This window comes from Populus alba, chromosome 12 (genome assembly GCF_005239225.2).
Source record: "Populus alba chromosome 12, ASM523922v2, whole genome shotgun sequence".
NCBI lineage: Eukaryota > Viridiplantae > Streptophyta > Magnoliopsida > Malpighiales > Salicaceae > Populus > Populus alba.
This window is the reverse complement of record NC_133295.1, coordinates 5,693,692-5,708,874: the sequence shown is the minus strand read 5'-3', so window position 1 is coordinate 5,708,874 and position 15,183 is coordinate 5,693,692. Positions and strand designations below refer to the sequence as shown.

General features: G+C 33.5%; 1 protein-coding gene and 1 long non-coding RNA gene across 3 annotated transcripts; both read right to left on the bottom strand.

The window, feature by feature from the left end:
- Window positions 1–495: 495 nt before the first annotated feature.
- LOC118030185 (CRM-domain containing factor CFM3, chloroplastic/mitochondrial) lies at window positions 496–8,913 on the bottom strand. Of its 2 annotated transcripts, none has more exons than XM_035034179.2 (10): window positions 7,954–8,913; window positions 5,620–6,088; window positions 5,405–5,535; window positions 4,763–5,107; window positions 3,988–4,144; window positions 3,617–3,909; window positions 3,449–3,508; window positions 1,776–1,859; window positions 1,375–1,573; window positions 496–952 (listed from the first exon to the last, which is right to left on the bottom strand). In XM_035034179.2, exons 1-9 carry the CDS (start codon window positions 8,737–8,739, stop codon window positions 1,487–1,489), a joined length of 2,412 nt encoding a protein of 803 aa, XP_034890070.1. In that variant the 5' UTR covers window positions 8,740–8,913; the 3' UTR covers window positions 496–952; window positions 1,375–1,486. The 2 variants fall into 2 exon arrangements, with proteins under 2 accessions (XP_034890070.1, XP_034890072.1); XM_035034181.2 differs by having other exon boundaries at window positions 5,620–6,151; window positions 7,954–8,092.
- Window positions 8,914–13,022: 4,109 nt separating this feature from the next.
- Window positions 13,023–14,454, bottom strand: LOC118030186 (uncharacterized). Its single transcript, XR_012167566.1, has 2 exons — window positions 14,133–14,454; window positions 13,023–13,594 (listed from the first exon to the last, which is right to left on the bottom strand). It is a non-coding gene; the product is annotated as an uncharacterized lncRNA (long non-coding RNA).
- Between the last annotated feature and the right edge of the window lie 729 nt (window positions 14,455–15,183).

Sequence of the window (15,183 nt, the reverse complement as noted above, 5' to 3'; positions counted from 1 at the left end):
ATCCCAGAAAAAGGTGTTTTTGCAGCAATGCCTTGGCTATTCAACAAAAAGACATCGTAAATAACAAGATTTAAGAGACTGCTAAAGGATGCTACTATCACGAGATGAGAATTCTGATTCTGTTCTTAGAGAATACAAGCAATTGTCTCTGTTACTGTGGAGAGTCTGGAGGTTGCAGGGTCTCACAAGCCAGGGTTAATGCCATCATATTAGAGGTCTTGCTGGGAAATACACATCACCGGACCAGCAAAGAAGAGCACAAGGATTTCGATTGATGCCTCGTAATTACGGGAGTTCAAAACTATTCACAGAGACTTCATTTTCATCCATTCAAAGAAAGAAAACTCTGAGACCTCTGCAAGGAAAAGGGAATGCTGATGCCAGTCAAGCTACTCGGTAGGATAGAATGACAGCTAGTTTATCACTTGGGATAAAATGACGAGAAGGATTAATTCTCAAGGCTGACCAGCTCAACTAGAAAGGTAACAGGGGACGTACAAAGATTGTTTTACACTTTATTGCCACAAAAACGCTTTACAATATATATAAAGCTTTTACAAATACAATCATTGAAGATAAATCAGTCTGAAAGAGTGCGCATTATCGCCGGTTGGTTACAGGTAACTGCACCTGGGAAAATTGGACTTTACTACACCGACTGATACAATATGTTATCACCAAAGTTCAGTTTGAACAGAAAGGGAACCAGCACTTTTGTCGGTGACGAATGCAGATTGCAGTTGAACTCAGTTGAACTCGAACCCCAAGTTTGCAATCAGGCATGAATCAATTAACTGCCAGTGAACAAAGGTTTTTGTTGAATTGCAACAGTATGTAGGCAAACCTAAGCATATCATTCATTGTGTTAATTCCAACAGCAATATGCCCTTCCAGCTTCAAAGCGTACAAGAATCATCCACTGCAATTGCAAATGATCCTATCATGGAAGCTCCTGGAATGAATTTGAAAAACATGGTTAGATCAGAAAGCATTAGATTTTTCAATATCATATTATGTATCTGACCTCAAAAGATTACTTTAGACACAGAACTGAAAAGGACACAATGCACATCTGCAAAAACTATTAGCCAACTACTAACATTATAGCACACAAGAATCACTAACCAGCGACTTTTATGGGAAGATAAATAGGAAAACACCAGTGTTCAACTCCTATAACATGACACCTATAAGGCTTTGCAGGTCTTTAAGATTGATATTAAAAAAAAGAATTTTACAAGTCTTTTCAGGAATAGTTCAAAAGAAGTCTACAGCTGCAGATACAAATTTAATTACAAATAAGATGGTAAAGATTATATCAAATTCAAGAAAATACCAGAAAAATGATCAAACAGGATAAACCATGATGCCTACCTGCATTAAAGTCTTGGAACACAAAAATTCAATCCAGTTGCTTCAATAACTTACGCAAAACTTGTGAATTATTTGTGTTCCACGGTGATAATGACTTTTGAAGCTTGAAAATTCAAAAACCTTTGGCAGCTTCACAATTAATGCCCTCATTATAATCATCTTCGCTATCAGACTCGGTGAAAAAAGCTTCATCCTCACTCTGAACATTCATACAAAAACAAAATATTCTAATTACAAGAGAATAACTCTCTCCTCAGAAACAACTAAAATCAGCAATTGAAGCAGCAGGAAAATTGAACCCCAAGCTAAACTCACCCAAGCCCTCAACAAGGGACAGAATTCAAAACTTTTAGGTAATGATTAAAAGACAAATAGCAAAGAGAACAAAGCATAATACTAACTTGGGTTAATTTTGAGACATTATTTAAGGGGGCATGTTCCTCTGAGCTCCAATTATTCTCATTCTCTTCTTCTTTAGAAAGCCCCTGTCAATAAAAAACACAAACTTCTCTGGTTCAACTAATCTTTTTTACAGGAGGCACAAAAGCAATTAAAAAAAAACAAAAAATAGAAAGCAACAAGGATGACAGAGGCTGCAACACATGATACTAAAGTATAATTTATAACCAACAACAGAAGAATATCAAACATCTTTCTTGAAGCATTCTGCATATTTAACTGCCCCCTGTTGGACCATTTTGTGGCAGGCAAGATTAGAATGAGCACAACAAGGGTAAGAATGCGAAGGGAAAATAAATAATTAAACACATTGAAGCTTTCCTGAAGTGGTGATCATCTGCTAAAGATCTTAAACTCCCTGAAATAGCACACAATAAGAGGCCAAAACCACAATTCTGTTCCCCAACAACTGCTTTGATGAAGGAGTCTTTAAATATTCTTGAGTTCCCCTCAATCACATTGCACACAGTAATACTTACCCTAAAAACTAGCATACTCCTCAATATGTCCTCTACTCTTACCAGAATTTAGTCACTGTTCACCACCATGGGCCAAAAACATTCCAAATTTACCACATCATAAACAAAATGCCAAAAACAAAAGAGATGAAATGTGTCTTCCCATTATTGCAATAAATAGGGTCTGTTTGCCAGGCGTGATGAGGGCAGGATGGATGTGGATAGATGAGGTCTTTCTTTTGTTAAGCATGAGGGCTAGTGACCCAAGAAAGGATTGCAAAGATCCTTCCTATCATTCATTCCTCGCTTATAGTTTTCAATCCTTCCAATTTGGACAAGTTGACTTCTATCCTTCTCCTCCCTTGCTAGCCAAACAACTTCATGGACAGATAGCATCCATCCTTTTTTCTCTTCATCTTCTCACTTTATCCAATCCATCCTTGTTTACAAACAAACCCTTAAGTTTAATCTTCTACAACAATGATCTTAATCTTATCAAGGACCACTATTCAAGTATGAGCCTGTATCATCATCTACATGAAGAAAGGTCGACATTGAAGTTCTGTAACCAAGCCAATTCATGGTTCCACTAGTGGACATTGCCAAGTCCAAAGAAAATCAATTTAATACCAAGATTCTATCATACTACCATAAATGCGCCAATTTAATACAAAGGAAACCAACCAGGATAAACAAAGTGATAATAGATAATATTGGATTTAATTCTCAAACTCAATCCTAAAATCCTTATACACACTCTCTCATAAAGGGGGGGGATCATACCCACACAACTTGAACCCCAAGCTAATATAAAAAGAAAACAAACAACAAACCGATGCATTATTCCTCATCAACCTATTTATAATGATCAAGTCATATTTTGATAGGAAACAATTCTCCAATTACACAATAAATTTAGTACCTCACAATTAGTCCTAACTTGACTACCAAATTTAGTTACTTCATACTGCTTTATTGCTTGAAGAGAGAACACTGTTTTTTTCCCTTTCAAGCATTCAGAAATAGGCAAATAACACCCCCCCCCCCAAATATATATATATATATTGAAGTTGGCAGAAGTTGGCGAGCATGTACATGCAGAAGAAATATCCAGTAATTCTATTTTAATAGATGTAAACTAGAAAACAGATTCGTACCATTTCTTTCACCATTTCTTCGATGTTCTTTTCCAATTCAAATATGTGCTGACTAAGAGCCTGCATGAACCCACACAGGGATACAAAGGACATCAATCACATTTATAGATGACTATGGTTATAAATATAATGGAAAAATCAAAGCATGAAACAATGGGAAATGGAAACCTCATGTCTTTGCATGGCCACTGAACGCTTCAATGCTTTTGCCTTTGTTAGAAGGTTTCTTGGCCTTATGCTGATTGGTCGACGGTAATTCTTCCCACGATAATAAATAAGAGCAAACCCTTTGGGAACTCTTTCTATTGCCACTAGTACCCCACCACTCTCATATTCCAACAATTTTGCTGTATCTTCCACAAATGCAAGAGTCTTTTGTTTGGATATTAGCTTCACAAGTTCTCTATGCTTCCAATGCAAATGCATATTCTCAATGACACCATCAAAAACACCACGAATACCTACACGTTAGCACAGACAGACCATCAGATTTTCAGCTCTGACTTCAAAGTTCAGTCAATGAACTTAAGAATACAAACCTAGTGGCAAGTAAGCCTTCATTCTTAAACCAACTCTGCGAAACATAACCCTTTCCTCCTCACTGATTGTTTCTTGATCAAAATCAGGACCAGAAGGAACCATTGTAGTTTCTATCTTGGATAACAGACGCTCAGCTCTAAGCTTCTTGGCCTGGGCCTGACAGGAATTCAAATATTCATCCGAGTTATACATATTTATAATAGATAAGATGATGAGATTACAGTCTATCACAGATAAAAACAATAAATTAGGACTTGACGCTATGAGATAACCATCTACTTGAACAAAAACCACCATGGTCCATCAAGCATGGAGGATGATGTTGATTTTGAGTATATAAAGAACAGAGCAGTAAATAAAAACAGCTGAAACCCATACTTAACTGGGAGATAGGCTTAGACTTCAGAATTTTTATGAGCTATACTCTCGAGTCTCACACCAGCAACTTTTTTGGTTGCAAACTTATTTTTTTATAAATAAATCTTAAAAAAGGGCTTCCAAGTAAGTATATGAACTATGCATTACATATCTCAAACAGAGGATGTCAAATGTTTAATTAATCTGATATGAAAATAAAAAATAACTAGAAGAGCTCATCAAAGGAATTTCAGGGAGTTCAACATCCTAAAACCCATAGATTTAAAAATGGTTAGAATGAAACTTCTCTTGGATCAAACAAGGTGAGCACACAGGCAAAAAACAAGCCTCTGACATATGATGCTTCAGCAAGGTCTTTTAGAAATCAGATTGTGTGAAATAAGAAATCATACTTACAATAGCTAATTTATGTTCAGTTCGTTTGACAAGCCTCGCAGTTTTAGCTTTGGAAGCTTCTTCAATCATCTTTTCACGCTCTTCAGTGGATATATCTCTTCCCCACCGTGCTTGAGCCTCATAAAACTCTGCCAATGTACCTGCAAGCGCCTTTCCTTCATCTTCACCTGATGGTGCTGCCTCCACTGAATTGCTTCGCACTCTCTCTTCAACATCTTGAATCTGTTTCGTCGCTTCCTGTCTCTCTGCTAAAGCAGCAGCTACACTCTGTGGCAGAAAATCCTTTCCTCGGAATATTACAATGTAATACTTGTTTCTGAGCAATAGCACACCACCAGTTAACATCTGCAAAAATTAATGAAAATTCAACACCATCAAACTTTAATACTTTGTTTGTATACGTAATGCATTCTTCTGTCTCTTCTACCAAGTAAAGCATGTCATCTATGAAGGAGAGTGAAGAACCACAAGGGGGAAGGGAAATAACATGAATCAGAAAGAAAAAAATGGTAAATTAAATGACCCTGGAACTTTGCTATTAAAAAACAGCTGGGACTACAAATTATTGATGTAAAAAAACCTGCAATGAGCAAACAATTTCAATACTACATTTTGTTGACCAGTTAGATGCATGTAACAAACCTTTAGTTCATCTGCCATCAGTTTGTTATTTGTATTCTGGATACCCCGTTTTACAGCAATCTTTGCAACTAAGCTTTTCTCCCAAAGCTTGAGTATAGCAACAGCCAGCCCTTGATGGTTTCTGTTTCTCCCTACATAAGATAAGTTTATGACAAAATATAATGTAAAAAATATTGGAACTTTAAAGTGAAGATTTTGTAGAAGGTGAGTAATACCAAGGGCAAAATGACAAGGAAGTGCTTTAGCAAGCTTTCGCATATTAGTCATTTCCGCATTAGTAAGCCGTGCCCGCATTCCAACAGGAAGAAGCCTAAAAGGAGTTTTGTAACCAGGAACTTTTGGAGGAAGCAAATCAGCATCAACTGGAAGTAATCCTGTACCCCACCACTCCTCAAAACGGGGTCCCAAACCATCTAGCAGACTGTTAAGTTCAGCTTCCTCTTCTGTCATGTTCTCAGCAGGTTCTGTTATCCTCATTACTAATTTACTCTTTTCAGAAGATGAAGTTGCAATGTTGCTGCTTCTCGTTATAACACTGTCAGTAGAAGAAACATCTGGGACAAAGAGAGCATCCCCTTCTCTATCAGCAGGTTGCAACTTAGATGGAGGCCCTTGATAGTTAGTTCCGCGAAACACCACCATAACACTCCCTGCTCTCCATATAACTAATCCTCCTGTTCGACGCTGAACATGACACCATCCAGTTAGTTGCATTTGCCAAATTCTTATCATTTATGTTAGACATACCTACAAGAAAATATATCATGCTATACATGTGAAGTAACTTGTACATAAAACACTCAAGCATAATTCTTACAACCATAAGCATGTGATGCAGTCAAAGAAAAATAAGTTTTTTAATTCTGCATATTCTAGTGTTTCTTGTAAACTAAACTATTTAGGAATTTATTTTGCTTAGGCATATTAATGCTATTGAGGAATCTTAGCATATTTTAGATCAAGTATTAATTTGGAGTTTTTCATTAAGTGTTATACTTTTCAAACTTAAATTTCTATTTCTTGTTTAGTTTAAAGACTACTATGGTTTTGGTGCCTGTAAAAGGAGCACCTATTACATGAAATTGTACGACTTTGAATAAAGGAATTATGAATATTTGATTTAGTTGACAGGCTGCGGCTTTGTGTTTTGTTTCTGCCTCCTCTAAGCACGCTTCTTCTGTTTACTTTCCCTGTCATTCTTATAGCTGCATTAACCTTGGTTACTATTCAGTGCTACTCATAGTTGTCAAAACAAGATTTGAATCATGAATCAGAAAGCCTATTTTTGGGATTGTGAATCTTAACATTCAATAACAATTGAAAATGATATCATAAAAGATAAATAACATACTAGATAAATAACATACTAAATGTTTCTAAAATAAAAAATGAGCATTTACAAAACAAAATATGTGTCAATAACTTGATGCAAAATAGTTCATTAAATGACCCCAAAGTCTCAAAATTCAACATATTGTTCATTGGTACTTGATCATTCTAAAGACTCAATAACTTGAATATCTAAAAGCTACTTTCTAACTAGTTAAACCTAGTTTTAATAAAGAATAATTAGCAACCTTATTCTTCCTCAATTTTGATATCACCTTTGTCATTCTGGCTGACTTAGATGCTCTTGCTTTATTTCACCCTTTTCTTTCTTTGTGAAAATTTAATTTACAATTTGTTTCAGTTTCAAGTAGAAGTATTTTTCAAAGAAAATTGTTTATGTGTTGAAGTCATCCATGACCTGTAAACTTAGCATTCCTAGCTTAGCATCTCTTTAAAAATTATGCATTTACTTTCATTTTCTATTTGTGTTGACCAGTAAACTCTATTGAATCGACTCAAATCCACGATTGAATTGTAAGATCCTTTTACATCTAGGATTCACCCCTCGAATCCAGTCATTTTGTATATGAATTGCGACGAGTTGTAAGATTTGAATCATGAAACATAAGATTTTAACAACTACGACAATAGCAACCCCCAAATCATCCTACACATCCTTAATCCATCCCAATTTCAGATACATCAAACCCTAACCCTAATTCCCACCAAAAATCCCTAATTCTACAACCCTAGCTCTCAACAAATCCATTTTAGGACACTAAACAAAATCTCTACTACATCAGCATGGCACTCAAACAAACAAAATACCATCATTCGCTACAATAGTAAAAAAAAAAATTGTAGAACAGTGATAAAAGGAACAAATTTATTAAAACTGAACACTTAGCAGCACATAAACAAGAAGGTTCCTTCAAGCAAAGTATCATAACATCTTTCACAAGAGAAAGGGAAACAACATATAATAATGGTAAAGGTGCTTAAGATTACTAAATCAACACATCAATCATTAAATCACAGGCCTATCACGTCATTTTACAAGAACAATAACACAACCTATATCAGGTTTCCATTGGATTGTTTAATAACTTTACCAACAGCATCTCTAGCATCATTCAACAACATAATTCAGCATGACTATAATAACAAATGCATTTGATGCCTAATAACATAGCAAACAATTAATCAGGCTAGAAAGTAACCTCAACAATCTCGTGAGCAGTCTTCATATCATGAGCAAGAACCTCATGAAACTTAAGTCTAACCAACTCTTCTTTTCTCCACCTATCATGAATGTTCTCCAAAACCGCATTAGTAATCCCAGCTTTCGGAATACTAATCCTCTCCCTAATAAACATCCCCAATCTCCTCAGCCTCCTCAATTCCTCATCTTCTATTGTCAATTCTGCCAAAGTCGGCGCCTTTACTCTCCTTTTCCTCCCACTCTCTATCCCTCCTTCCATTTCCACTGCCCCCCTTTCTTCCCTCTCCCATGGCAACACAGATTCATCACTGTCACTACCCTCATCGTTACTGAAAACCACTGTATCCGGCCGGACCCACTCTCTCTTTAACAAGTCTCCAAGTCTTTCTTCTCCCGTTAAACCACCGCCATTGATTTCACTCCCCTCCAATCCTTCTAATTCATCTTCATCGTCTGATCCTAACCCTAAATTTCTTAACCGTAGTACGATTCTTTCAATAGCATTTTGGCCCTTGTCATTGGAGAAATAATGAGGCTTTTCTTGACTGACTTTTGATGGAGGGTTTTTGATCGAATGGTTTTGAGAAGGCTTCCATTTGGAGATCCAATTAGGGTTTTTTTGTTGGGTTTTGTTGGTTCTAAGTGAAGATGAAGTTGCAGTGGAGAAGGGTTTTTTGAGGGATTGAAATGTGGCGATTTTAGATAAGAAGGAGTGGGAGCTTAGGGGCAGTGTGGAGGTGGTTCTCAGTGGCAATTCTGTTAATTTTGCAGTTGTGAAGGTCATTATATGACAGCTTATGATGTTGCTTCTGGGGTTTGGTGTTTCATATGTTGTCTGAAGAAGTTTTTGTTTGGAAGGTGAGAAAGTTTTAGGTTGAAGAGACTTTGTTAGAGTGTTTCAGTTGGAACAATAGTGTTGGAGCTGGAGGAGATGATGGAATGGTAGGATAAGATTTTTTATTTTCTTTATAACTCAGAAATTGGTGGATATTTTTTCATTTTGGGTGACATGGCATCCGCCTTCGAGCTTGGTACATTTTGGAGTTTGGACAATAACAGCTGGGATTTCCTGGGCTTGAATCACGTGACCCCTTGTTTGATTGATATTATAGCATGGTAAAAAAAACTCTAGTTATAATTATTTTTTAAAATATTTTTTATTTTAAAATATATTAAAATAATATTTTTTTATTTTTAAAAAATTATTATATTAACGTATTAAAATATCTAAAAATATTATAAAAACATGAATTTAAAACAAAGAAAAAAAAATAATAAAATAACAATTTTTTAAAAAAAATATTTTTAAAATACAAAAACAAACAAAGCCGATCTAGAAGTTAAAAAAAATAGAATATAAAATTAAACTAGTTCAACTTGATTAAAAATGTAAGTCAATCCTTAATCATCCCATCTTAAACCCATTTACTTTTTCTTTAAAAAAGCAAATATTTTATAAAAAAATCTAAACATAATTCAATTCATTTTTTTTTTAGAATAATGCTCAATTTCACTTTCTATACAAAATTAAAAATTCTTTTGTTAATAGATTGGTAAAGAGGTGAGAATAAAAATTATTGAAATCTTGTCAGCAAGATGGTAAAGATTAGAGAGATTAAAATGAAGAATCGACATCATTGTTATACTAAAAAATCCACATAGAAGCTACAAACATTCTTGAAAAACCATGAAAGCCAAATCATGCTTGCTATCGCCGTTAAAAGCTCCTTTAATTCGTCCATCAATCCCCATTCCTCATTAATCCCTTGTTGTCTTTATCGTACACATCCTTGATAAAAAAACAACTCAATTTATTCCCTTATTTTTCATTCTAATTTTTTTTTTGTTAAAATTAAAAATCAAAAGAAAAACAAAAAGACCAGATACATTAAGGAGTAAAAAATAGAGTAGGAAGATATAGAAAGAGGGATGGAGATGAAATTACATAAATATCTTTCGGATAATAATAATTTTGGATTAATCCGGGTTAACCCTCTTAACCCAAAACTTAGGCCTAATTCAAGTTGACCCTTAAGTCAGTTTTATAACTATGTATGATAGTTTGGTTTATCATATTAATTTCATGTTATTTTAAATAGGGATTTTGTTTTCACCTTCTAATAAGAAAAAACTACAACTAGAAATTTAATTCCAATCAAAAGTAGATAATAGCCTCACAAATAAATGGAGTGTGGGTTGTCCAATATACTCATCTTTAAGAAAGATATATTATTTTAGTATATGTCAAGTAAAAAGAAAACTAAAAGTTTAAAGAAATAAACAAACTAGAACGTAAGGGAAAAATTATACAAAAAAAAAAAGAGAGTAGTAAATGAAGAAAAAAAGATATATATGAAACTAGTCATTTTTTTCAATAACTGAATGCCCTATATATATTAGTACAATATTAGAGTTTCATATAAATATCTAGATCTAATCTTATATAAATTGTTCATATCAAATAAGAAGATTACATGATAAATCTTTAAACAAACTAAATTCTAACTTATTTTGTCTCTTTTTTAATAATTACATGAGTCTTAACTTAATCTATAAATATCTTCTTTTTTTCACCTAGAACAAATGTTTTAAATATAAATGATTCTTCTAGTCAATTATATGAACTTTTGTTGCTACGGCCAATCATTCTATATCTTATATAGTTGATATAAACTCTTCTTAGACATGATCGGTTTTATTATTATTGATCAATTCTAGCCTCCATTTTCCATGTTTGGTATTGAAGAATTAGTATTATTACATCATCAACATATAAATATTTATTTTTTGTTGAAACCACCTCTCATATTCCTATAATTCTAGACTGAAATAAAAAAAATATTCTCCTATTATAATAATAATGGAATTTATCAAACAAATCAATCATTCATGATATGAATAATGAGCATTATTTACCTAAAAGTATAGACTATATTGTTAGTACATGTATCTCATGTCAGCTAATAAAATTGTTCTAACACAAGTGCACCATATCAATTTTAGGTGTGATGCTTAAGTTTTTTAAAATTCTTCTATTAAACCAAATTCTTCATCTTCTATGCAAGAACATCATTTCTTCTTTCAATACACTTAAAGATTTTAGAGAGAGAGAAATTAAGAACTTAAAACTTATTAATTTTCTTTAAACACCAAAATGGCATCCTTAAGTTGTACTCCACCAAAAATTACACCTGTCATCCTTTTTTCATAATTATGTTGATTATACTCTTTGTGTTAATTGGTGCATAGTTTGCAAAGCACTAGAATAAACACATTATGAGAGAGTTTCTTGGCCTATTTCGTATATATATTCCTAAAAAAGAAAGGAAAAAAAAAAGATAGCTAGTTTGCCTTTTAACATTGATAGAAAAAGATTTTCCTTTCAAGAAGACCATGTAAACCTCAATAAGTGGAAGAAGTTCAACTCAATATGGCTTAAAGTTACCATTGCAAATTATATTAGGTAGTTGAGAGAGATGCAACAATATTTTTGATGAGTAATGAAAATATCAAAAGTTCTGTAACATCATCTAATTATCTAGAATCACCATCAAGCCAAATAACAGACTACTAGTTTCCATTTCTCTTTTTTAGTCTAAATCCAAGAACATCTTCCTCGTATATGATGCAGACCGATACTTTATAGGACTTAGTCTTAATAAAAGGTGTATACCTAGCTAATAAAGAGTTTTGTATCTCTATATAAATTTTAATAAATCTCTTTTAAGACTTATTGCTTTGTATGTCTTTAATGTACTATTAAAAAGATGGGAAAACGATACAAACCTACCCTTATAAATAGAACATATGACTTTAATCTTATACTAAATATACATACATACATATATATATATATAATATATATATATATATATATGTATGTATATGTTGTACTATAGATATGAAAAAGCTAACCAATGCATATTTATAGATGGAAATGGATCTGGTTAAGGGTAGAACAATTAGTTTAAGAATTTTTGTATTGAACCATATATTAAGACATTAGGAGAACAATAGGCAAAAAGAGAAAATCACCCTTCTATGATAAAGGGAAGCATTCCTTTCAATAAACTTAGAGATTTTTAGGAGAAAACAAATTAAGAACCTAAAATCTATTAATCTTCTCTAAACACCAAAATAACATCCTCAAGCTCTACTCCATCAAAAATTACACTTGTCATCCTCTTTCAAAATTATGCTCTTTATGTTAATTGGTGTATAACTAGAAAAACATGGTGAGAGAGTGCATTGGTCCATTTCATATAAATATTCATTAAAAAAAAAAATCAATTTGCCTTTGAATTAAAAGAAAGAGACTTGCCTCCAAGCGGACTATATAAACCTCAATATATGAAAAAAGTTGAAGCTAATATGGCTTAAAGTTTCCTTGCAAATTATAATAGATAGTTAGGATGGATGCAATAATATTTCTATAAGTAATGGAAATGTTAAAAGGTTCCTAAAAAGATTATGAAAACTCAATCTATAAGCTGGACAAAACAATGGGCTAAAAAAATAATTATTCATAAACTAGATCCAAACCTAAAATTATATTACTAAAAAAATACTTTTGTAGTCCAAAAATTTATTTTATAGTAAATCCAAATTCAGGTCCTAGCCATGCACACATGTGTGAGAGAATTTAAGCTTAAAGTTTAGTACTTTTTAGGTTCAAATTTAACTTTTTACATTCCCGCTAAATAAACTATTATAAAAAATTGTTTTTTTATTTTAAAATTAATTTTCCATTCATCAATAATTGATTTAAATCAATATTATTTTTTCATATAAAGAGCTTACATTTATAAATTAAATTCCAACAAAATTTTAATCTAAAATATAAATAAACTCTACTTTAATTTAACCTCAATTGTATCCATTAACCATGTTTTAAACAAAAATTTCCAACATTAAGAAGTTAATTAAGATGTTGGAGACCCAATCGAGACTACCCTCAAATGTTGCGGACTCTTTTAAGGTTTTCCCAACAATTTTCTTCTGTGAATTGGGAAACATATGATACAAACGAAGAATATTGATGCTGATTATAATAAAAAGTAATACACATTTCATCAATAAAGCGTTTTTTAGCTTCAAAAGTTTTTCTTCTCGTAAACTTGTTGAAGAGCAGCTACTATTGTTACAAATATAGTTGTTGAAAAAAATGTTTATTAATTACAATTCTTACTTGATAATGCTAGGGGCAAGATCAGGAAGCAGGCACGTAGTACGAAGGCCGGTAGATTATCATGAAACATCAACGCCAATTTTCTTTAGCTGCTACCAGTGATCTGAGCTTATAAGCATCAAATATACAATTATGGAGTTGGAGATCCTATATACTGTTACTAAATGTAATTATGTGTAGCGAGAAAATTGAAGGCAACGATTATCATATATTAAAATGGGGGCATGGATCAAAATCCAGAAGATCTTCTGCTCAAGGAAGATGATGAGCTCATAATTTCTTGACCAAGCTCCTTTATCTTGTTAAGTAGAAGCATTTGCTCAGTCTCAATCTGTACCATGTACTCTTCTTGCATGTCCTCTAGGCTTTGCATCTCGCTCAAAGCTGTCGAGAGCCCCTCTAGGTTGCCCTCCTCAATCAGAGATTGAAACTTGATCATCAATTGTTTCATCTGGTATAGAAGCAACTTCACACTTGTAAGTATATGTTAATTCATGTAAAAACATAAATAAGTATAAGATTTCATGATGAATCCGATAAAAGTGTAAAAATGTATGTGTGTTTATGAACACAGAAACAGTGATTTTACAGTGAAGAGTGAGGATGACAAAATTGGTATGGCATAGATCAAAAAAGCTCAGAGGTGGGGGTAAAGAATTTTTACAAGCTTTTAATCAAATTGGGTTTTGCATGTGCTTTGAGTCTCTTGAGCTTGAATTTTTTCTAATCAATGTTGATTATTTGAGAGCAATAAAGATGCTTACTTTTTCGTCCACACAGAATTTTGTACCATATAAAAAGATTATGAAGTGTAACAAAGTTGACCGACCCTAAATATTTGAGAGAAAAAGTAGATCATATGCTTCACAAAAGTCCTGATAATTTCCAAATCTGAAGCAAACTAAGAGTTTCATTTCAATGCTTAAAGCAATATATCACCTCAAGTGAAAAGAAAGGAAATTAAATGATAATGAGTAACACATTCACACCTGGTTAGAAATTTGGTGTGATTTGATTAAAGATGTGTCAGACTCCAAACTGTGTCTTGCTTGTAGTTCTGGAACTTTCCTAGTTATCCGAACGTGGATCTCTCCCCTTGTCACTCCTTGGAGAGGAATCCACTTGTCGGACATCTGGTTTGGAGGCAATCCCTGATACTCTACAACACACATCACCAATACTATAGGTGGGCAGCAAGGCATTATGGTCTTTCACATGCAACTCTAAGGGACTGCCATCATCACGAAACTCGAGGGTTTGATTCCAATGAGGATTCAGAGTTTTGTACATAACCTGAAGGACAAGGCAAGGAACGTTAGGTAAGTGATTGAAGTGTCATAACATCCAACAGAAGCAACAACAAGGCATAAACCAGACCACACACTTTGTTCTCTTCTTCAAGCTTCCATAATGCACCCTCACATATGGATCACTTGTCCCTCTAAGATCAGCAGCAATAAGATCCTTCGCTTTCAACAAGAACAAGTTCAATCCAACATTGGATGAACCTGACATAGAACCCTAAGCATATCAAGGAAGACGAAAACAACATCAGTAGCTATCAGAAGTTCTGAACATTTGATAGCCGACAACAAGCTGTTCAAATGGCTTGGTAATATCGCAGCTTGTTTGCACTCTATAAAACAAGCAGGAAATGAATTAATCTAAACTTCAAGTCTGATTTCATATCAGCACAGCAAGCAGGCCAGCCTAATATGTTTTACATTTCAACACACCGCGTATGTCCACAGGAAATTTGTTTGAAACTACCGAACATTATTTATGGTGAGGTAACTGCCTAAATTTTTAATGCCATGATAACGAATTTTTTATTCAAAATGCATTTTAGAAAACTACAGGAAAGAATATATAGTTAAAATATATTAAAATCATACCCGTGATCCTTCAGAATCATTGACTTGTACTGCTTCTATTTGAAGCCTTAATTCTCCTGTATTCACTTTTTCAAGGGGAACCATATGTCCCTGATAGATCCCGTCCACCAAACTTCCAAATTTACTCGTGCACTACCAATGCTCT